General features: G+C 44.8%; 1 protein-coding gene across 1 annotated transcript in view; it reads left to right on the forward strand.

The window, feature by feature from the left end:
• Positions 1-23,561, forward strand: part of B3GALNT2 (beta-1,3-N-acetylgalactosaminyltransferase 2) — a 331,198-nt gene that overhangs the window by 148,374 nt on the left and 159,263 nt on the right. The window contains exon 4 of the mRNA XM_063443383.1: positions 14,308-14,495. Within this exon, the coding sequence (XP_063299453.1) occupies positions 14,308-14,495 (188 nt within the window). The remainder of the gene's footprint in view (positions 1-14,307; positions 14,496-23,561) is intronic.

Genomic DNA, 23,561 nt, shown 5'->3' on the forward strand with positions numbered 1-23,561 from the left:
TGTAGGATTCAGCTCTCTTTTTGGCGATCATACGGGCCAACAAGGCCCCGCATTTGTTGGCGTGTGTATGAAAGAAAGCTTTGGTGCGCAGGTGTGCCCTTTGGTGGTTGGCGTTCATGATGGACGCCAGTTCCCTACGTAGTGTCAGTAACTTGGCACCATCGCTCTGGAGCCGTGTTAGTTTGTGCCTGGCCTCCACCACCTGTATCTCCGCGATTATGCCTGTCATTCTAGCAGCCTTTTCTTTTTTCATGGCTGCACTTTTAGCTATGAAGTAACCTCGTATAACGCATTTGTGAGCTTCCCACACACAGAGGGGTGTCACGTCTGGGGTAACATTGTCTGTGAAGTATTGGGCAAGTTTGGTTCGGGATTCCGTGGTTACTGTTAGGTCATTAAGTAAGGCTTCGTTCAGTCGCCAGTTGCTGCACGTCGGTTTATAGAGGGGAGATGTCAGTGTCATGGTGAGTGGTGCATGGTCTGACCATGTCGCGGTTCCAATCGTCACTGACTTAACATCTGTCAGGTAGTAGTGTTGCAGGAAAAAGTAGTCTAGTCTGGAGTACGTCTTGTTTGGATTGGAATAGAAGGTAAAGTCTCTGTCGTCAGGGTGTGTCGCCCTCCAGCAGTCTGTCAGGCGTTGGTCTCTAAGGGTTTTGTTGATAGTAGCCAACACATGTCTGGGTATCGTTGAGGTGCCCGCGGATGTGTCTAAGCTTGGTTGTAGGGCCACATTAAGGTCACCCCCCATGATCAGACAACCCTCCGAGAAGGCCATGATGGCTTTCAGCGATCTAGTCATGAAACGGTGTTGAGCAGTGTTAGGAGCATACAGGTTGGCTAACGTGTACGTACGGTCGGCTATCGTTCCCTTAACGCATATGAACCTTCCCCAGTCATCTTTCAGGGTTGCTGTGGGTGTGAAATGTAGGGATTTATGAAGGAGGATGGCCGTACCTTTGGATTTCCCTAAGGGGTTGTTGCTGAGGTAGCATTGGGCGATCCTTTTGTCGGTCATTCTAGGTGTCAGACCTTCCTTAAAATGGGTCTCCTGTATAAATACTATGTGGGCTCTGTGGCTGTGAAAGTGGCGGAGCGCCTGTGATCGTTTTTCAGGTTGGTTAAGGCCCTTGGCGTTAATAGAGATAATGTTGATGTCCGCTCTAGCTAGCGGTTTCGGGGTCTGCATGACGTAGCTCCGGTTGACCTCTCTGTCAGGGGTAATGTGGACAGATAAGTTGTGGGCCTACGGGCTGTGTTACTACCCAGGTGTTGGGTGGGTTTGGGGGAGGTGCGTTTCAGGGGTGTAGGGAGAGAGTATTACCTGGACGGATGGTCCCTGATGAGGCCCCTTCCCGAGTCCCCTCGCGAACACCGCAGCCGGACTTTTAGTGCCTAGGAGTAGGTGCAGAGACAAAATAAAATAAAATAAACACAAGTCAAACAATAAACAACAATATACAAAGAAATGGCTCGGGTGTAGGCCGAGGTGGAGTCGTCCCGTCCGTACTAGCGGTTCGGTCGAGTCCCCTTGCCTTTCTTCCTGACACCCCGGCCAGGTGGGAACGTGGCCTACTGGTTACCAAATGCCTCTCGTGTATACACGGTCCCTCTCCGGGGTCCCGGTTCAGAGAGGGGAGAGAAAAAGAAAAAAGAGAGAAAAGGACGGGGTGTTTTCCCCGTGGGGTCACCTATAGCGGTGACAAAAAAAAAAAAAAAACTCCCACGTGGAAGGCCCCTCTATCGTCCCCCTACCCGCCCCGCCCAAAGAGTACTCTAGCCCCTAAGTTATCTGTGATCTTGTGAGTGGGGTATTGTAAAATTGTGTGTGTCGTGTGAACCAGGCGTCAAGCCTAATAAGTCGTGTGTGTACGTGAGCTTCATGGCGTGTCTAGTTAGGTGGTGTGTCGTGGTGTAGCCTTGAGCCCTAGCGGCAAGTGTGTGTGTTGTGGCTGTGTCCCTCTCCTGCCTACCCTTCCCCATGCTCTATACCCATCCACTCCTCGAAAGGAAACTTTTAGGGCCCTCCGACAAAGACTCTATATCTCCGTTGCCAGTGTTCTCGAGGTGTGTCGGTGGCATCGAGTCCCCACGTCTCTGTGGCCCGTGTTTGGTGGTGTGGCAGAGTCAGTCCCCTTACGGCAGCTCGGCCCGTTAAGAGAATGGTTCCTGTCGAAGTGGTGATCGGAGCACAGCGTAAGCCGCTGGGTCGTCAAGCCCCCCGTTCAAGCCCCCCACCCAAAAGTGAAACAAAAGTGGGAGTCCGGTAGTCCAGTGTGGTTAGAGAGGTACCTTATGGTAAGCTCCCCAGCAGGTTATAGTCTATAGGCAGGTACCTCGATCGGTGGGTCTCAGAGTCTCTTAGGAGTCGCGGAACTCAACGGGGGTTGCCGGCTGGTCGTGCCGTCTCCGTTCTGGATCTGGTTCTTCTTTGTGGCGGCGGGTCGTCTCGTGCCGGCCTGGGAGGGCCAGTGTAGAAGTCTAGCGGGTCAGGCCAAGTCATGTTTAAGGGTGGTAGCTGGAGCTCGACAGTGAGATCTCGCAGGTCCTGTTGATTGCGTACCGGCATGGGACCGCTGGGAGTGTGAGCGGTTAGGCCAGTCGGGAAAGTCCATCGGTATCTCACCTTCTGAGCTGTCAGGGCTCGAGTGAGGGGTTTCAGAGCCCTGCGATAGCCCAATGTGGCCGGGCAAAGATCTGGAAATATTTGGATAGGGTGATCCTCATGGGTGATGGGTCCTGCATTGCGAGCCGCCTGTAGTATGTCTTCTTTGAGGGAGAAGATAGTTAAGCAGCATATTACATCTCTCGGCGGCGCCCCTTCAGGACCTCTGGGTCTTAGTGCCCTGTGTGCTCGGACAAAGTCGATCGGCATGTCCGTGGGCCGGCCTAGAAGGCCGTTAAATAAGATGGTAAGCGTGTCAGTGAGCCGGGTTGAGGGTTCTTCGTTTTCAGGTAGGCCTCTGATCCGCAGGTTATTTCTGCGGCCCCTGTTGTCGAGGTCTTCGACATGGCGAGCCATGGCTTGCAAATGGGCAGTGTGGTCGTGAAGTGTGGACTCTGTGGTAGTATGGGCCACGGTGAGGTTGTCTTGTTCCTCCTCCAGACGCGCCATGCGGTCCGCCATACCTTGCATGTCTGCTCTCATCAGTTGGAGGTCGGCCCGGATCGAGGCATGGAGGGCTGATGTGGCTTGGGTCAAGTCGGCTCTGGTGGGCAGTGCTCTCAGCAGGGCCATCCAGTCTGCCGGTGGGTGATCTGTGGCCTCTCCGCTCGTTTCGCCGACCTGGGAGTTCGGGCTCATGGATGAGGCCTCCGAGTACAGGAAGGCCTCAGCGGAGGCCTGGGATGATGGGTCCGGCTGCGCGGTCATGTATTGCCTGACCGACGCCTGGATTGCAGGTGGGCGGGTGCTCGATGGTTTGGGGGTACCCCCAGTCTTAGTGTGTTTCCCCATATTTGCGTTTGGGGCAGCTTTCTAGCGATTTGCAGGGCGAGTACGGAGGAGCTCAGAGATTAGGCAGCCATTCCTCTCCGCTGCTAGCCATAGGAACATATTTAACTTGTTTCAGTTAAGATTGTGGGTATCAATATTTTTATACATGGACATTATGGGTGAAACATCAAGGTTACATAGAAACATAGAAACATAGAATGTGACGGCAGATAAGAACCATTCGGCCCATCTAGTCTGCCCAGTTTTCTAAATACTTTCATTAGTCCCTGGCATTATCTTATAGTTAGGATAGCCTTATGCCTATCCCACGCATGCTTAAACTCCTTTACTGTGTTAACCTCTACCACTTCAGCTGGAAGGCTATTCCATGCATCCACTACCCTCTCAGTAAAGTAATACTTCCTGATATTATTTTTAAACCTTTGTCCTTCTAATTTTAGACTATGTCCTCTGGTTGTGGTAGTTTTTCTTCTTTTAAATATAGTCTCCTCCTTTACTGTGTTGATTCCCTTTATGTATTTAAATGTTTCTATCATATCCCCCCTGTCTCGTCTTTCCACCAAGCTATACATGTTAAAGGACCACTCTAGGCACCCAGACCACTTCAGCTTAATGAAGTGGTCTGGGTGCCAGGTCCAGCTAGGGTTAACTAATTGTTTTATAAACATAGCAGTTTCAGAGAAACTGCTATGTTTATCAATTAGTTAAGCCTTCCCCTTTTTCCTCTAGTGGCTGTCTCACTGACAGCCACTAGAGGCGCTTGCGTGATTCTCACTGTGAAAATCACAGTGAGAGCACGCAAGCGTCCATAGGAAAGCATTATGAATGCTTTCCTATGTGACCGGCTGAATGCGCGCGCAGCTCTTGCCGCGCGTGCGCATTCAGCCGACGGGGAGGAGAAAAGGCGGATCGGAGGAGGAGAGCAGGAGGAGAGCTCTCCGCCCAGCGCTGGAAAAAGGTAAGATTTAACCCCTTTCCAGATCCGGGCGGGAGGGGGTCCCTGAGGGTGGGGGCACCCTCAGGGCACTCTAGTGCCAGGAAAACGAGTATGCTTTAAGATCCTTTAACCTTTCCTGGTAAGTTTTATCCTGCAATCCATGAACCAGTTTAGTAGCCCTTCTTTGAACTCTCTCTAAGGTATCAATATCCTTCTGAAGATATGGTCTCCAGTACTGTGTACAGTACTCCAAGTGAGGTCTCACCAGTGTTCTGTACAATGGCATGAGCACTTCCCTCTTTCTACTGCTAATACCTCTCCCTATACAACCAAGCATTCTGCTAGCATTTCCTGCTGCTCTATTACATTGTCTGCCTACCTTTAAGTCCTCAGAAATAATCACCCCTAAATCCCTTTTCTCAGATGTTGAGGTTAGGACTCTATCAAATATTCTGTACTCTGCCCTTGGGTTTTTACGTCCAAGATGCATTATCTTGCACTTATCCACATTAAATGTCAGTTGCCACAACTCTGACCATTTTTCTAGTTTACCTAAATCATTTGCCATTTGGCTTATCCCTCCTGGAACATCAACCCTGTTACATATCTTAGTATCATCCGCAAAAAGACACACCTTACCATCAAGACCTTCTGCAATATCACTAATAAAAATATTAAAGAGAATGGGTCCAAGTACAGATCCCTGAGGTACCCCACTGGTGACAAGCCCAAGCTTCGAATATACTCTGTTACGGTTACCCTTAGGCTAGCTGAGAGCTGGACCGTTTAGTTGTCTGGATTCCTAGTTGCTGAAGAGGGGAGAGCCGAGTTCCATAGTATTCCATGCGAGTCCTGTAAGTGTGGAAACATCCCACTAGCTATAGCATAGCTAGGATACCTTTTCTACCCACAAAACGAGTCAAAGCAGCGATTTGAGGGTCAAGTAAGAACTGAGGACTGGGCTGACCAGCCTGCTTTTTATTGTGGTTACATGTAAACAGGATACTCCCAGGGGGAGGCATAAAATCACCAATCACATATTGGGTACCTCCCACACATCTCCTCCCCTCAGATAAACAGTTAACCCAATTATACAGTACATATTTTCAACCAAGTTCTGGATGTACCCCGAAACCAGGGGGTACCCCTTTAAATCCTACACCGCTGTACAGGTCTTGTTCAGGGGAGCAACATATCCGAAAACCAACCTGTTCGGATGAACGGTTCCGGAGTTAGGGGTTTTCAAAGTTTTGACCGACCGCACAGACTTTCTGGCCGAAAATAGTTCCACACGTTTAGGCCTTGCGGTCGGTCTCCGTTCGTACGGGAAAACTCCACGAACCCATGGTCATCCATAGTTATCCTGGAGGTCGCTGTACTCCCCTGGCGGAGAGTAATCGTCCTACCGAACGGTGGGCTATTCGGTAGGTCCAGCACGAAGTTATGCTATCCTGGAGGTCTCAGCGGTGTTCGCCTGGGTGCGTCTCCGTTTTTAGTTCCAGACGATTGCTGGCAAACACCGCTGTTCGCACGTAAGATGGCCGCGAACACGTGCAAAGTCCCGAAATGGCGGCCACCTATACGCTTACACAAAGGATTCGTGCTGAACCATACCAACGACTGCACATAAGACAGAAAGGCGAAAATAGCATTGAAAAGTACACAGTGCAATAAGGTTTTTGTAACAGTTTTGTAACAGTGCTCCCTTTTTGTGGAACACTCTGGCAGACACCGTCTGACCCCTTTTCGGGGCAGACTAAGGCTGTCCAGACCGCTGGTTATGCTGGGCTGAGGTCCGTTTGTCTGGACAACCCGTCCGCATTGCCATTCTGTTTCCCAGGTCGGTAGGAAATGGTGAAATTGAAGGGTTGTAATGATAAGCTCCAACGTAATAACCTGCCGTTATCTCCAGAGACCCGGTTTAGCCACACCAACGGGTTATGGTCGGTGACCAGAGTGAACTCTTGTCCATATAAATAGGGAGTCAATTTCTTTAATGCCCATACCAAGGCCAAACACTCCTTTTCAATCGCTGCATAGCTGACTTCGCGGGGCAGGAGCTTCCGGCTGATGTAGGCCACTGGGTGCTCCCCTCCATCTTCACCTACTTGGCTAAGGACGGCTCCCAGCCCGAACATGGAAGCGTCTGTATGGACGATAAAACGTTTGTTAAGGGCTGGGGCCGCCAGGACAGGAGCATTAACCAAAGCATTTTTGAGGGCCTGAAAAGCCGTTTCACAGTGGGGAGACCACAGGACCTGTCGAGGTAAGTTTTTCTTGGTCAAGTCCGTCAAAGGTTTGGCAAGTGTGCTGTAGTCGGGTACAAATCGTCTATAGTACCCTGCTGTGCCCAGAAAGGCTAAAACCTGGGTTTTTGTGATGGGGGTGGGCCAGTTGACAACAGCTTCTATCTTGGCCGGCTCGGGTCGCTGTTTTCCGCACCCCACCCGATGACCCAGGTACTGTACCTCGGCCATCCCAAAGTGACATTTTTCTGGTTTCAGAGTCAGGCCAGCCGCCCGGATCTGATCCAGAACCATTCCTACGTGAGCTAAGTGGTCCTCCCAGGACTCACTGTGAATCGCTATGTCGTCCAGGTATGCACAGGCAAAACCCTGGAAGCCATCCAGGAGTCTATCCACCAAGCGCTGGAATGTAGCGGGGGCGTTCTTCATCCCAAACGGCATTACCTTAAACTGGTATAGGCCGAAGGGGGTGACGAAGGCCGACTTGGGGATAGCCTCCGGGGCCAGGGGAATCTGCCAGTAACCCTTACAGAGGTCGATAGTGGTCAGGTAATTTCCCCTGGCTATGCGATCAAGTAGCTCGTCTACCCTGGGCATAGGGTAGGCGTCTGTTACTGTTTTTTCATTGAGTCTCCTATAGTCTACACAGAACCGGGTTGTCCCATCTTTCTTGGGTACCAGGACAACCGGGGAGGCCCAGGGACTATCGGAGGGCTCAATCACCCTGAGTTGGAGCATCTCATCTATCTCCTTCTTCATTCCGGCTCTAACGGCCTCGGGGATGCGATACGGGGGTTGGCGTAAGGGTGTTTGTCCGGGGGTATCGACCTGGTGGGTAGTTAAGGTGGTGTACCCTGGCTTCTGGGAGAACGTGAGGTGCTTGGACTGGAGGAGTGTATTGAGCTGCTCCCTTTCAGTGGGGCTAAGTCGGTCTCCTATCTGAACCTGGGTCACTACCCCTGTGGGTGGACTCTTTTCCAGCAAGTCGGGAATGGGTAGACTGTCGGGGTCTTCCTGGGGAGGGCAACATACGGCGGTCACGTTCTCGGGGCGCTCCAAGTATTCCTTGAGCATGTTTACATGGAATGTCTTCCTGAGGTTGTTGTCGTGACAACTGGCTATAACATAAGTGGTGTCGCCCCTTTTTTCTACGATCTGGTATGGGCCCTGCCATGATGCTTGTAACTTGTCGGTCTTTACCGGCTTAAGTACTAACACCTTTTGTCCTACGGTAAAGATTCTCCTTCGGGCCCCCCTATCGTACCATACTTTCTGTCTTTTCTGGGCCGACTGGAGGTTAGCCTGCACTGATTTGGCTAGCTGCTCCATGCGGTCCCTGAGTTCCAATACGTATGGTACAATAGGGACACCGTCCGTTTCCGTCTCTCCTTCCCAGTGTTCTCGGATCAGGTTTAGGGGGCCCCGTACCTTTCGTCCGTAGAGCAACTCAAAGGGAGAGAACCCTGTCGTTTCCTGGGGCACCTCCCGATACGCAAATAGGAGATGCGGCAGAAAGCGTTCCCAATCTCGGTACTCCTGTGTGAACGTTTTGAGCATTTGCTTGAGGGTTCCGTTAAACCTTTCACAAAGTCCGTTCGTTTGGGGATGATAGGGTGAACTCAGGAGGGATTTAATTTTGCACACCTGCCAGAGTTGTTGGGTCAATTCTGCTGTGAATTGGGTGCCCCGGTCGGATAGAATTTCTTTTGGAAATCCTACCCGGGAGAATACTTGTACCAGGGCATTCGCTACCGTATCCGCTTGGATGTTGGACAGGGCGACTGCCTCGGGGTACCGGGTAGCGTAGTCTACTACGGTAAGGATGTAGCGCTTACCGGAGGGACTAGGGGTGGCCAGTGGTCCTACTAGGTCAATAGCAACCCTGCTAAAGGGTTCCTCTACAATGGGCATATTGACTAGATGCGCTTTAGGGTGATCGCCTCGCCTTCCCACTCGTTGACATACATCGCAAGTATTACAGTAATTCTTAACGTCAGCGTGTACTCCTGGCCAAAAGAATGTGTGGGTAATGCGGTGTAGCGTACGTGTTATAGCTAAGTGACCTGCCAAGGGGATGTCGTGTCCTATTTTGAGGATTTCCTGACGGTATTTGTGGGGTACTACCAGCTGTCGCCTACGTTGTCCCTTTTTCTCTGTCAAGCGGTATAGTTTCCCTTTTTCCCATAGAAAAGTTTCGTTATCTGCCCCGCTCCCCCCTGTCTCTGCTCGTTCCCGGTATTTTTGTAAGGTCGGGTCAGTCCTAGACTCGGTCTCAAAGGTAACTGGGGTGTCCCAGGGTATGGGGTCTAACAGGTCAAGAGAAGTCGGGGTTGGTCTTACCTGGGTCTCCCGCACTGGTGAGGGTTCTCGGTCCGTCCGGGCTTGTGCCCGTGTAGTCACTGGGTTCGCTTCGTTGTTATATACTGGTGCATAGGCTGAAGTCATGGGGCCCAAATCATTGCCCAGTAGTACTTCAGCAGGTAAATGGTCCATTATACCCACGTTTACAGCTCCTTTCCCCGCTCCCCAATCAAGATGTACTTTAGCGGTCGGGACTTTGTACACATCCCCTCCCGCCACTCTAACGGCTACGGTCTGCCCTGACCTTTTGTGTTCTGGCACCAAATGACTTTGTACCAGTGTTATGGTAGCCCCTGTGTCTCTCAACCCCTCGGTAGATCGCCCTTCGAGCCATACCTTCTGCCGATGGTGCTGTCGGTTATCCGAAGCCGCATATACCGGGTCTGCCTCGTGAAGCGGCCCCAAATATTCCTCCATAGGGGTCTCCTGGTTAACACAGAGGGCTCGGGCAGGACGGTAGGGCCCAGAGGGGTAATTGTAATTCCTGGGCGTCTGGTGTGTGCCAAGCGGGCAGTTGGCCATGAAATGTCCTGGTTGCTTGCATCGGTGGCAAGTGGGCCTAGGACGATCAAAATTGTTATTGGATGACCCTGAGTGTCTGGGGGGCCCGGCGGGTACTGGGGCCCGGAACTCCGTACGAGGAGGTGCACGGTAAACCTCTCTGGGCTCAACCCGTGCTGGAGCCCGGTAGTTTGTGGACTCGTGAAGACGTGAATCGTAATGTTCATCAGCTAATTTGGCCGCTTCTTCTAGAGTGGAAGGTCGCCTGTCTCGCAGCCACTCCTTCCCTTTTTGTTCCATGCCATCGTAAAAATGTTCTAAGAGGAATAATTGTAAAATTTCCTCACCAGTCACAGCTTTACTTCCGCTCATCCAGTGATTTACCGCTCTCCGCATTCGGTGCGCCCATTCCATATGTGTATCGTTAGGCTTCTTTTTCGTGCCCCGAAACTGCCGGCGATACGTGTCTGGAGTCACCGCGTATCTTTTTAGCAGAGTCTCTTTAACTCGTTCATACTGTGTCACTTCCTCAGTACCCAAAGTACGAAAAGCTTCCAGGGCTCGCCCAGATAGCTTCCCAGACAAGATCGTGGGCCACTCTCTGGTGGGAATCTGGTGCAGGGCGCATTGCCTTTCGAAGTCTGCCAAGTACTCATCAATTCCTGTCTCGCTCTCCAGGAAGGATCGGAATGCCGCAAAGGGTATTTTAGGCTTCCCAGCAGTTTCAACAGGAACGATTACTTGTGGGGCTTCAGCAGTGCGTTGTGCGTTGGCCATTTCAATGTTGTAGGCTCGGGTCTTTTGTAAATCCGCGTCTGCCTCCACCATCAATTGCTGTATCAGTTCTATAGATGGGTTTGGCCCGTATAAGGGAAGCCTCCCCCGAACAATTCTTGCCTTTGCATCATCATCCGTGATTGGTGTTTCCGCCATGGTGGAGCTTTGATCCAGTTCTGTCAATTCTGCGATCAGTTCCCTCTTTGGCCGGTTGCTGGCGTGCCTTCCTCTGCTTTCCAATAAATCTTTCAGGGTTGTACGTTTCAATTTTGCGTAGGTGCTCTCCATCCGTTCCGTGCCTCTCCTAGGATATCCAGAATCATCCCACCGCTGCCACCAAATGTTACGGTTACCCTTAGGCTAGCTGAGAGCTGGACCGTTTAGTTGTCTGGATTCCTAGTTGCTGAAGAGGGGAGAGCCGAGTTCCATAGTATTCCATGCGAGTCCTGTAAGTGTGGAAACATCCCACTAGCTATAGCATAGCTAGGATACCTTTTCTACCCACAAAACGAGTCAAAGCAGCGATTTGAGGGTCAAGTAAGAACTGAGGACTGGGCTGACCAGCCTGCTTTTTATTGTGGTTACATGTAAACAGGATACTCCCAGGGGGAGGCATAAAATCACCAATCACATATTGGGTACCTCCCACACATCTCCTCCCCTCAGATAAACAGTTAACCCAATTATACAGTACATATTTTCAACCAAGTTCTGGATGTACCCCGAAACCAGGGGGTACCCCTTTAAATCCTACACCGCTGTACAGGTCTTGTTCAGGGGAGCAACATATCCGAAAACCAACCTGTTCGGATGAACGGTTCCGGAGTTAGGGGTTTTCAAAGTTTTGACCGACCGCACAGACTTTCTGGCCGAAAATAGTTCCACACGTTTAGGCCTTGCGGTCGGTCTCCGTTCGTACGGGAAAACTCCACGAACCCATGGTCATCCATAGTTATCCTGGAGGTCGCTGTACTCCCCTGGCGGAGAGTAATCGTCCTACCGAACGGTGGGCTATTCGGTAGGTCCAGCACGAAGTTATGCTATCCTGGAGGTCTCAGCGGTGTTCGCCTGGGTGCGTCTCCGTTTTTAGTTCCAGACGATTGCTGGCAAACACCGCTGTTCGCACGTAAGATGGCCGCGAACACGTGCAAAGTCCCGAAATGGCGGCCACCTATACGCTTACACAAAGGATTCGTGCTGAACCATACCAACGACTGCACATAAGACAGAAAGGCGAAAATAGCATTGAAAAGTACACAGTGCAATAAGGTTTTTGTAACAGTTTTGTAACATACTCCATTGACTACAACCCTCTGTTGCCTGTCACTCAGCCACTGCCTTACCCATTCAACAATATTGGAATCCAAACTCAAAGATTGCAGTTTATTGATAAGCCTTCTATGTGCAACAGTGTCAAAAGCCTTACTGAAATCTAGGTAAGCAATGTCTACTGCACCACCCTGATCTATAATTTTAGTTACCCAATCAAAAAAATCAATAAGATTAGTTTGGCATGATCTCCCTGAAGTAAACCCATGTTGTCTCTGATCTTGAAATCCATGTGTTTTTAGATGTTCAACAATCCTATCCTTTAACATGGTTTCCATCACTTTCCCCACTACTGAAGTAAGGCTTACTGGCCTATAGTTGCCCGACTCCTCCCTATTACCTTTCTTGTGAATGGGCACAACATTCGCTAACTTCCAATCTTATGGGACTACTCCTGTTAACAATGATTGGTTAAATAAATCTGTTAATGGTTTTGCTAGTACACCACTAAGCTCTTTTAATAGCTTTGGGTGTATTCCATCAGGTCCCATTGACTTATTTGTCTTTACTTTTGACAGTTGAAATAGAACCTCTTCCTCTGTAAACTCACGTGTAATAAATGACTCATTTATCCTTTTTTTTAACAGAGGTCCCTTTCCTTCATTTTCAGCTGTAAATACCGAACAAAAATATTCATTGAGGCAGTCAGCTAGACCTTTATCCTCATCTACATACCTTCCTTCTTTTGTTTTTAATCTAACTAATCCTTGTTTTACTTTTCTTTTCTCATTTATGTATCTAAAAAAAGTTTTGTCCCCCTTTTTTACTGACTGTGCTATTTTCTCTTCTGTGTGTGATTTGGAAGCTCTTATAACTTGCTTAGCCTCTTTCTGCCTAATCTTATAGGTCATTCTGTCTTCCTCACTCTGGGTTTTTTTATAATTACTAAATGCTAACTTTTAGTTTTTTACTATTTTGGCCACATCTGCGGAGTACCACAGTGGTTTCTTGAATTTTTTGCTTTTACTGACAAGCCTAATGCAATTTTCTGTTGCCTTCAGTAGTGCAGCTTTTAAATAATCCCATTTATTTTGGACTCCATTTAAGTTGCTCCAGTCTGACAATGACTCCTTTACACATATTCTAATTTTAGAAAAGTCTGTTTTTCTAAAGTCTTGTTGGTTTTGCATTCTTTGGCTATCAAATTCTCATTTTCTAGTTTAGCCACTTTAATTGCCTTTTTGCAAGCATTATTATCCTTGGATAGGATGCCTCTGATTTGTCTGATTTAAATGCTTTAAATGCCCTTTTCTTATTTTTTATATTTATTACCCAATGGTACATACTGAGAAATGTTTGGATAGTTTCCATTTATTCTCGATAAATGGACAGATTGAGCGCTCCGATCCCAGCTATTCAGTGAAGTGGAGTTCTGATAAATATTATAAGAGTTATGATGTTTTAAAAATATTGTTTAATGTTCTGTACTGGGAGATAATTTAATTAAGAAATGTTCTTACGCAATTACCTTCCCAGTACAGAAAAGGATCATGGGAAATGTAACTTTGTTCCCAGTCTTCCACAAGGTCCACCAGGGAAAAACCCCTGGAATGTCATTAAGGAAACCCATTGCATGGGGTTTGTATAAAGCCGGTTGTGGTTCAATAAAAGTTCAATTGACTCCCAAAACTGTGTTTCGTCCAGTTGTTGGGGAATGGGATTGGAATTACGACGTTACCCTTTATTTGTATGCTGATTACGTCTACCAACGGAGATATTGCAGTTTATACTTCTACTCCGCTACAGCCCCTTTCACAAATAGTACATTCTACATATATACCACTAAAATGGCTGTGTAAGCGTTACAAGTCAATGCTATTGATACAATATGCTTGTTGGCAATTCCTTATTAGGTCATCCCATGTTCCATGGTCACTCAGAAAGAGCTTACAACACTTATTGTCATCTGTTCATGTCACTCAAGATCAACCACACCTCAGTGTGAAATTCATCTAAGAGACCTTTCCAAAATATGGAATATTTTACCATATCCTACCCATAATACCCATATAGAAAGATAATTATACCCATGATTCCATCAGAAACAGGTTAAAAATTTTCCTTGGCATGTATAAACATGATATTCATCCCATAATTCCCATATTGAAAATTAATTCTAACCATATACTATTAAGAAACAGGTTAATTGTGTTTCTTGGCATGTGTAACCATGATATTCCACCATAATCGCCATATAGAAAAATAATTATACCCATGATTTCATCAGAAACAGGTTCAATATGTTCCTTGGCATGTGTACCCATATTATTTTGCCCATAATGCCCATGTTTAAAACCTCTGTCCCCAGGTTCCTATCAAAGCATATACTATATTAAATCCGTAATCTAGTTCTACAAGTATATTGACCCATTTTTCTAGTATTTTTATGTAATTTACTATGATTGCATTATACAACTATTCTTATATCAGCAAGTAAACATTGGCAACTGTTTGCAACTTAGTATCAAGCACTGCAGAAGAGAACAACATATTTTGAGTTACAGCAGAGTCATTACCAGGTATGTGTGTGAAAAGTATACTGCCACCTATTGAAAGTGCTGAGCATTGCAGCCAATCATCCCATCATCCCAGTATTATGTTTAGTATGTCCCTAATACATTGTGGGAAATATGGCATATATATATAAGGGATAATTGTCATCATATTTTAATTTGAAATATCCTTTAATTCCTGTTTAGCTCTGAAGCAGGAAATTGAATCTTTCACCATTCCAGAGACTGTTGTCGTAACCGAACACCGCGTGGTTAATGTAAATTTCCGTGTCCTTCACCCTGTGATAATCACCAGACTTGGAGTTTTTCAGCATGGAAATATTGCAGGTTTCCAGAGGAACATAACTGTGAAACTTTTTCAAACCGAGCATGAGGTATGAGGATTAAAAATTTCCACTCGCATCCTCGCCATTTGTGAGGTGAAATTGACAAATAAATTATATCTTATCTCCTGGTACCCTTTTCTGATATTGGCTCCACTCCCTAGCTAGTAGTTCTTGCGAGGTGCCTGCATCCAGTTATTTACTGACTTTGTCTTCCAACCTGGCCAGTCACAGCTGAAAACAAGTTAACCTTGTCAGTACTTGTATGGAGTGCTCGGCATACTCAACAATATTGGTACAAATAATCACCACGCCTCCCTTGTAATTGAAGCCCTGATTCACTCATTAAAGCACTGTATAAAGGAACACCTCAAGCACCATAACTACTACATCACACTCTAGTGTGTAGGGTGCATAGAATGCCCTGGCCCATCCCATTATAAAAGGTGAAACGGTTTTAGCATGGTTTGACAATGTATCTGGGTCCTAGCAGATTATTGCTTTATAGCCGGATGTCTCTGTAGAGCAAAGCACAGCAAATGCAGGACTGTACTCATTTGCTTAGTGTACTCAACAGACGCACCTAAGGGAGTCTATAGTGCCAGGGAAACAAAGCCTCCTGTGCAGTTGAGGGGGTAAAATCCCTTCGGTAACTTACCTGAATCCAGCGCCGATGTCTGTCAGCGCTGGATCAGGCTCCGCCCACGCTCCTCCTAATGGTCGCACTTGCATTAGGATTTCCCAATAGGAAAGCATTATTCAATGTTTTCCTATGGGGAAAAAATCTAATGCTGCAAGTCCTCATGCAGAGCGTGAGGACGTCTAGCGTCAGATACCCTACCAAAGCTCCGTTTCAATTCAGGAAGTCCCTCTAGTGGCTGTCACTAGAGGTGGAGTTAACCCTCAGAGGTAATTATTGCAGTTTCTTAGAAATTGCAGTAATTACCATTATAGGGTTAAGGGACATGGGACAGTGCACCTAAGCCACTTTAATGAGCTGAAGTGGTCTTGGTGCCTACAGTGAATCCTTCTATAGGCACTCTGGCTTCTCCTACTGCAGAAGACTGGATGCAGTGGTTGTTGTGGAGGCAAGTTGTCAAACTGTGCTAAAACAATATTTTTTTAATTGGTTGGCGCCATGCAACTCCCATCACCATAACCACTGCAGGGGACCGTATTGATTAACCCCTTAAGACCGGCGGACGTATATTTACGTCCTTTTAAAAGCGGCTCTAAACGCTGCCGGACGTAAATATACGCCCGCCGTTTTTTTTTAACTTACCCGGTCGCCGGTGGTCCCACGCCGGCGATCGCGGTTGGGGGGACCCCCAGGGAGCCCCCCCGCGGCAGATCTTCCTCCTCCGGTCCCTCCCGGTCATGTGAGAGTGAGGTCCTTGCGAGGACCTCACAATCACATGGCCGGTATAGCTGGCTCAGGCATTGCCAGCAGGGGGACCAACTGTAATGACAGTTGGTCCCCCTGCTGGCTGAAAATAAAATAAAATAATGTTAAAAGTGTAAAAAATATATATATATACTTAGATCATATATATATATATATTATATATATATATGATCTAAGTATATATATATATATATATATATATATATATATATACACACATATACACACACACACATACACCGTCTAGGTGTATTTTAATATTAATATATATATAATTATATATATATATATATATTAATATCAAATTACACGTAGACTGATACTGATTAAATATATATATATAATTATTGTTATATATATATTTATAAATAATATAAAAATAAATAAATATGTAAATACGTAAAAAAATTAAATTAAAAAAAATAATTAAAAATAAAATATTAAAAAATATATAGATGTGTTTTATTTCGTTCTAACTGTATTGTGATATTAATATATATTTATATCAAAATACACGTAGAACGAAATAATATATATATCTATATACATAAATATATACGTATATATCACTATATATATACCTATATATAAATAAAAATATTTAAAAAAAATATATATATATATAAACGTATACATACACATATGTATATATATACATATATTAATTCTACACATATATTTATGTAATAATTTTACATAATTAGGTATCCTAATTAATTACAATTAGCGGGACCTGCCTGACAACCCATGCCGAAAGTATAAGGAATTTAATTTGCTAGCACTATATTTAACCCTATAACTTTCCAAGACACCATAAAACCTGTACATGGGGGGTTCTGTTTTACTCGGGAGACTTCACTGAACACAAATATTAGTGTTTCAAAACAGTAAAATGTATTACAACGATGATATCGCCAGTAAAAGTTACGGTTTTTGCATTTTTCACGCACAAACAGCACTTACACGGACGATATTACTGCTGCAATACTTTTTACTGTTTTGAAACACAAATATTTGTGTTCAGCGAAGTCTCCCGAGTACAACAGTACCCCTCATGTACAGGTTTTATGGTGTTTTAAAAAATTACAGCGTCAAATATAAGGCTTGTGATTCATTTTTTTCACATTAAAATTCGCCAGATTGCTTACGTTGCCTTTATGACCCTATGGTAGCCCAAGAATGAAAATTACCCCTATGATGGCATACTATTTGCAATAGTAGACAACCCAAGGTATTGCAAATGGGGTATGTCCAGTCTTTTTTAGTAGCCACTTAGTCACAAACACTGGCCAAAATTGGCGTTTTTTGCATTTTTCACACACAAACAAATACTAACGCTAACTTTGGCCAGTGTTTGTGACCAAATGGCTACTAAAAAAGACTGGACATACCCCATTTGCAATACCTTGGGTCGTCTACTATTGCAAATGGTATGCCATTATGGGTGTAAATTTATTTCCTGGGCTACTATACAGTCTCAAAGGCAACGTAACCAATCTGACGAATTTCAATTTCAAATGTAACACGCTATATTTGACCCTGTAACTTCCCAAAACACCATAAAACCTGTACATAGGGGGTACTGTTTTACACGTGAGACTTTGCTGAATACAAATATGTGTATTTTATTGCAGTAAAAGCACAGTATTATGACATTGACAGTTAAAATGTCATGTAGAACTAAAAAAATAAAAAAAATCTTATTTTCTCCCATGTTTTTCATATTAAATTATGTTTCATAGCTAAATATTTTATATTAAATGAAAGCCCTGTTTCCCCTGAATAAAATGATATATAATAAGGGGGGGGTGCATTTAATATGAAAGAGGTGAATTACGGTTTGACAGACATATAGCGCAAATGCCAGGTTTTGTTTACATTTTGTTTCGTTCACAACTTGTACATTTGGCTGCGGTGTTAAGGGGTTAAGGTACTTGGAGTATTCCATTTAATAAACAAAAATAATAATTATTGATGTCGGCACTAAAACATGTAATATTGTATTGAGGTGCTAATACCAGGATAACCCTCAAATCAACCCCTCAAAACCTATTAAATTAGGTAACCTGTGTTTAATAATATACATATGAATAGTATCGCACACTCACTGAAAACTGGATGAAGAGATTAATATATGCAAAAATCTTTTATTTTTCATAAAAATTGGTTTAAATAAACAAATGCCACACACATATGGAGATACTTCCTCTAACTACTACCTATGTCACCCAAAATACATTAAACAGTGCAAACTATGTGTAGCACAGTATTAAACCCAATTTTATTACTTTTTTAATAATCGAGGCTGTGCACTCAGGACCACGTGTCACTTGTATGGAAATAAGGGGGCTGCATGCTCGGGTTCATGTGTCCTTTCTTTGTTCCATTAAAGGGACATGTGGTCCCAAGCACACAGCCCCAGATTCCAGTTAGCAATACACAGAGTAATTGTATATAAACACTGGAGACGAAGCCCCAGTTCCTACAGGCGGGTGAAACCCATCAGACAGATCAAATATCACAGAGCTACCTGAGCAGTACATATATCGAAGGACATGAGTCCTGGTTCTTCTAAATGGGTGAAACCCATCTGATATGTGACAGACCTAAAGCTCTACTTCTCTGAATTGCCAATACTCTGTTTGCACATCAAAAAAAAAACTTGCTTTTTTGAGGGGGTGGAGCTAACCAGCGATCAGACCAGATGCATGTTGCCTCAACTCCTGTGGAACACTGCATTAAAGCCACTTATTTGCACACCTGGGCCCTCACAAACTACTTACAGGGCACCGGCACATCATGGGAAAGCACTCCCGAAAATCCCAGGGGCATGCAGAGAGCCAAACCTGAAATATTGGCTTGCTTCTTTAGCAGCCATGTAGGCCCAAGACTGTGGAGTTACGGCCCGACTCGCCACAAGACTACCCCCTCTGCCTCGGAAGACGAGGACCTTGAACTGTCGGAAGCACCATCTCCTCGCCGCAGGAGCAGGGTACAACCAAGACCCGAACCCCCACTAGCGTTGAAAACGGACCTTACCTCCATGGTGACAGACCTCAAAGCCTTCTTTGCCTCGGAAATGGCAATGCTGAGGGAGGACTTGGGCACCCTGACAGGACGCATCAAAGCCACAGAGGACGATATCCATGACATACGGATTAAACAAGATTCCACAGGAGAGAAACTATTTGAGGCTACCAACACGTGACTGCCTTCAGTAGTGTGTCTTTATCAGTGCCAAAATCGGGCAGCTAGAGGACAGCTCAGTGATAAAATCTGTCAGCTAGAGGACAACGTGCAACAACATAACCTGAAGGTGCGGGTGATACCCGACACCATGGACTCGGTGGAACTACCACAATTAATACGGAGGCTGTTCTCAGATATCCTACCACCTAAACAGATGAAGGCACTATCTTTAGATGGACTCTACAGAATTCCAGGAAGGTCCAATACCAACACCCTTACACACAAAGATGTCATCTTATGCTTCAAATCCAGGTCTCATAAAGACACACTATTGAAGGCAGTCAGGGGCGCAACGCCATATATATTTGAGGAACACTCTTTAAGCTTTTTTTTCACAACCTGAGTCGCCCAACGCTGCAGTGGTGCACATCATTGAAGGGGGGTATCCCTCAACTGAGAAAAAGATGGCCGTGCTACCGACTGACATCCGTCTCTGAAGCTGACCTGTTCTTGCACTCTCTGGGACTCCATGCTCCTGCCTCTGCAAACAATTCTGCAAGAACGGTACACCAGTGGGACGTGGCTAATGTGGCTGCCTTCCATCCAGCAGGCTCTTTGACCCTGGGTTTAAGCTACCTAGAGGGGCACTTAACTCACCAGCATTACTGTATTTAATTATCTGATGTTTTTCTTTTAATATGTTTGCAGTTATGAAACCCCATGTTCCAGACCATTTAGTATGTGGTTTTACTACCTTTGGAACTGTGCCCTACTGGCCCCACCGACCTTTTCACTATCCAATATTGGTTGCACCTTATTACCCTTTGATGTGCCCCCCAACCACCTCCACTTTATGCTCCGGGGATATGGAGCATCTTAATCCTCGGATAAACCACCCACACATCTTACTAATATACCAACCTCCACGTGGGTGCTTGCAAAACCATTACCCGCCCCCTTAGGTTATCTTTTCATACTCACGGGCCTTAAGCCCTGCACAAAAGTGACATACCCTAAGGCGACCTCCTTATACCAAAATCATAAGTACCCATGTTTGGGCTCTCGAAAGAGCATGTTACAACCTGTTAATTTTAAAAATAACAAAAAGTGCCTTTATTTTTATGTCTCACACATGTTTGACTTTATGTGACACTACTATGTTTGTTGCGCTGTTGTGGCAGTGCAAGCCTATCTGTTTTTCTGTGCACGTCCAAAATGAAAAATGTTAAAACTTAAAAAAACAAAAAAAAAACTTGCAATTTGCATATTTTTAATGAATACATGCATATAAGCAACTTAAACATAGAACTTCGTTTTCCAAAGCACCATTTTAACCCCTTAAAACCGGAGGGCATACTATTACGCCCTATTCTAAGCGGTTCTAAGCGCCGCAGGGCGTAATAGTACGCCCTCCATTTTTTTTTAATTTTTTTTTTTACTTACCCGCCCCCCTCCCCCCCCGGCCATGTGAGAGTGAGGTCCTTGATAGGAACTCAGAATCACATGGCCGGGTTTGCTGCCTGCTGCATTGCCAGCAGGGGGACTGCCTGTAATGACAGGTAGTCCCCCTGCTGGCTGGAAATAAAATAAATACAATTAAAATAAGTGTAAAAAAAATTATATATGTGTATGTGTATGTATATATGTGTATGTGTATGTATATATGTATATGTATATGTATATGTGTATGTGTATATGTGTATATGTGTATGTGTATATGTGTATGTATATATGTATATGTGTATGTGTATATGTGTATGCATATATGTATATGTGTATGTATATATGTATATGTGTATATGTGTATGTATGTGTATATGTGTATATATATGTATATGTATATATATATGTGTATATATATGTGTGTATATATATATGTGTGTATATATATATGTGTGTATATATATATGTGTGTATATATATATGTGTGTATATATATGTATATATGTGTATATATATATGTGTATATATGTGTATATGTATATATGTGTGTATATATGTGTGTATATATATATGTGTGTGTATATATATATGTGTGTATATATATATATATATGTGTATATATATATATGTGTGTGTGTATATATATATATATATATGTGTATATATGTGTATATATATATATGTATATATATATGTGTGTATATATGTGTGTATATATATATATGTGTGTATATATATATGTGTGTATATATATATATATATGTGTATATATGTGTATATATATATGTGTATATTACATAGTTACATAGTTACATAGTTAGATAGCTGAAAAGAGACTTGCGTCCATCAAGTTCAGCCTTCCTCACACCTGTTTTTTGCTGTTGATCCAAAAGGAAAAAAAAAAAAAAAAAAAAAAAAACCCAGTTTGAAGCACAATTTTGCAACAAGCTAGGACAAAAAAAAAAAAAAAAAAAAAAAAAAAAAAACCTTCTTGACCCCAGAATGGCAGTCAGATTTATCCTTGAATCAAGCAGTTATTACCCTACATTGAAATATTATATCCTTGAATATTCTGTCTTTGCAAGTATGCATCTAGTAGCTGTTTGAACATCTGTATGGACTCTGATAGAACCACTTCTTCAGGCAGAGAATTCCACATCCTGATTGTTCTTACAGTAAAAAAACCTTTCCTTTGCCTTAGACGAAATCTTCTTTCTTCCAGTCTAAACGCATGGCCTCGTGTCCTATGTAAAGTCCGGTTTGTGAATAGATTTCCACACAATGGTTTGTATTGGCCCCGAATATATTTGTATAATGTTATCATATCCCCTCTCAGGCGACGTTTTTCTAAACTAAATAGGTTTAAATTTGTTAACCTTTCTTCATAGCTGATATGTTCCATTCCTTTTATTAATTTTGTAGCCCGCCTCTGCACTTTTTCTCGTGCCATGATATCCTTCTTTAGAACAGGTGCCCAAAATTGCACAGCATATTCAATATGTGGTCTTACCAGTGATTTATAGAGAGGCAAAATGATATTCTCGTCCCGAGAATGAATGCCCTTTTTCATGCATGACAATACCTTACTGGCCTTGGCCACTGCTGATTGACATTGCACATTGTTGCATAGTTTGTTGTCTATAACAATTCCCAAGTCCTTTTCGTGTGTTGTTATCCCTAATTCACTTCCATTAAGGGTATACGTTGCTTGTGTATTCTTTACGCCGAAGTGCATAACTTTGCATTTTTCAACATTAAATTTCATCTGCCATTTGAGTGCCCAGTCCTCCAGTCTATCCAAATCCTTCTGCAGCAAAGTAATATCTTGCTCACATTGTATTATTTTACAAAGTTTTGTGTCATCTGCAAACACTGAAACATGACTTTCAATGCTGTCTTCAAGATCATTTATAAAAATGTTAAATAGAAGGGGTCCCAGAACAGACCCCTGAGGGACACCACTTGCCACCTCTGTCCAGCTTGAAAATTTACCATTAACGACAACTCTTTGTATTCTGTTTTTAAGCCAATGTTCTACCCAAGAACAAGCATTTTCATCGAGACCGATTTCCTTGAGTTTGAACACTAATCTTTTGTGTGGAACTGTATCAAATGCCTTGGCAAAATCCAAATAGATCACATCCACTGCAACACCCTGATCTATAATTCTACTTACCGTATATACTCGAGTATAAGCCGACCCGAATATAAGCCGAGGCCCCTAATTTTTCACCAAAAAACTGGGAAACCTTATTGACTCGAGTATAAGACTAGGGTGGGAAATGCAGCAGCTACTGGTAAATTTCTAAATAAAATTAGATCCTAAAAAAAATATATTAATTGAATATTTATTTACAGTGTGTGCGTATGAGTGCAGCGTGTGTGTATGAGTGCAGTGTCTGTATGAGTGCAGCGTGTGTGTGTATGAGTGCAGCGTGTGTATGAGTGCAGCGTGTGTATGAGTGCAGCGTGTGTATGAGTGCAGCGTGTGTATGTATGAATGCAGTGTGTGTATGAATGCAGTGTGTGTATGAATGCAGTGTGTGCAGGGCCGGTGCAAGGATATTTGCCCCCCCCCCATATGTCCTGACCTCCCCTCCTCCTCCCTCAGTGGTCCTTACCTCCCCACCCCCGTGTTCCTTCACCCCCCTGACTCACCCCTCCCCTAGTGGTCCTTACTTCCCCCTCCCCTCCCCTAGTGGTCCTTACTTCCCCCTCCCCTCCCCTAGTGGTCCTTATCCCCCCCTCCCTCCCCTAGTGGTCCTTATCCCCCCCCTCCCTCCCATAGTGGTCCTTATCCCCCTCCCTCCCATAGTGGTCCTTATCCCCCCCTCCCTTCCTCCCATAGTGGTCCTTATCCCCCCCTCCCTCCCATAGTGTTCCTTTTCTCCCCCCCTCCCTCCCATAGTGGTCCTTATCCCACCCCCTGCCTCCGATAGTGGTCCTTATCCCCCCTCCCTTCCATAGTGGTATAGTGGTCCTTATCCCCCCCCCTCCCTCCCATAGTGGTCCTTATCCCCCCCCTCCCTCCCATAGTGGTCCTTATCCCCCCCTTCCCTCCCATAGTGGTCCTTATCCCC

This window comes from Pelobates fuscus, chromosome 2 (assembly GCF_036172605.1).
Source record: "Pelobates fuscus isolate aPelFus1 chromosome 2, aPelFus1.pri, whole genome shotgun sequence".
Classification (NCBI taxonomy): domain Eukaryota; kingdom Metazoa; phylum Chordata; class Amphibia; order Anura; family Pelobatidae; genus Pelobates; species Pelobates fuscus.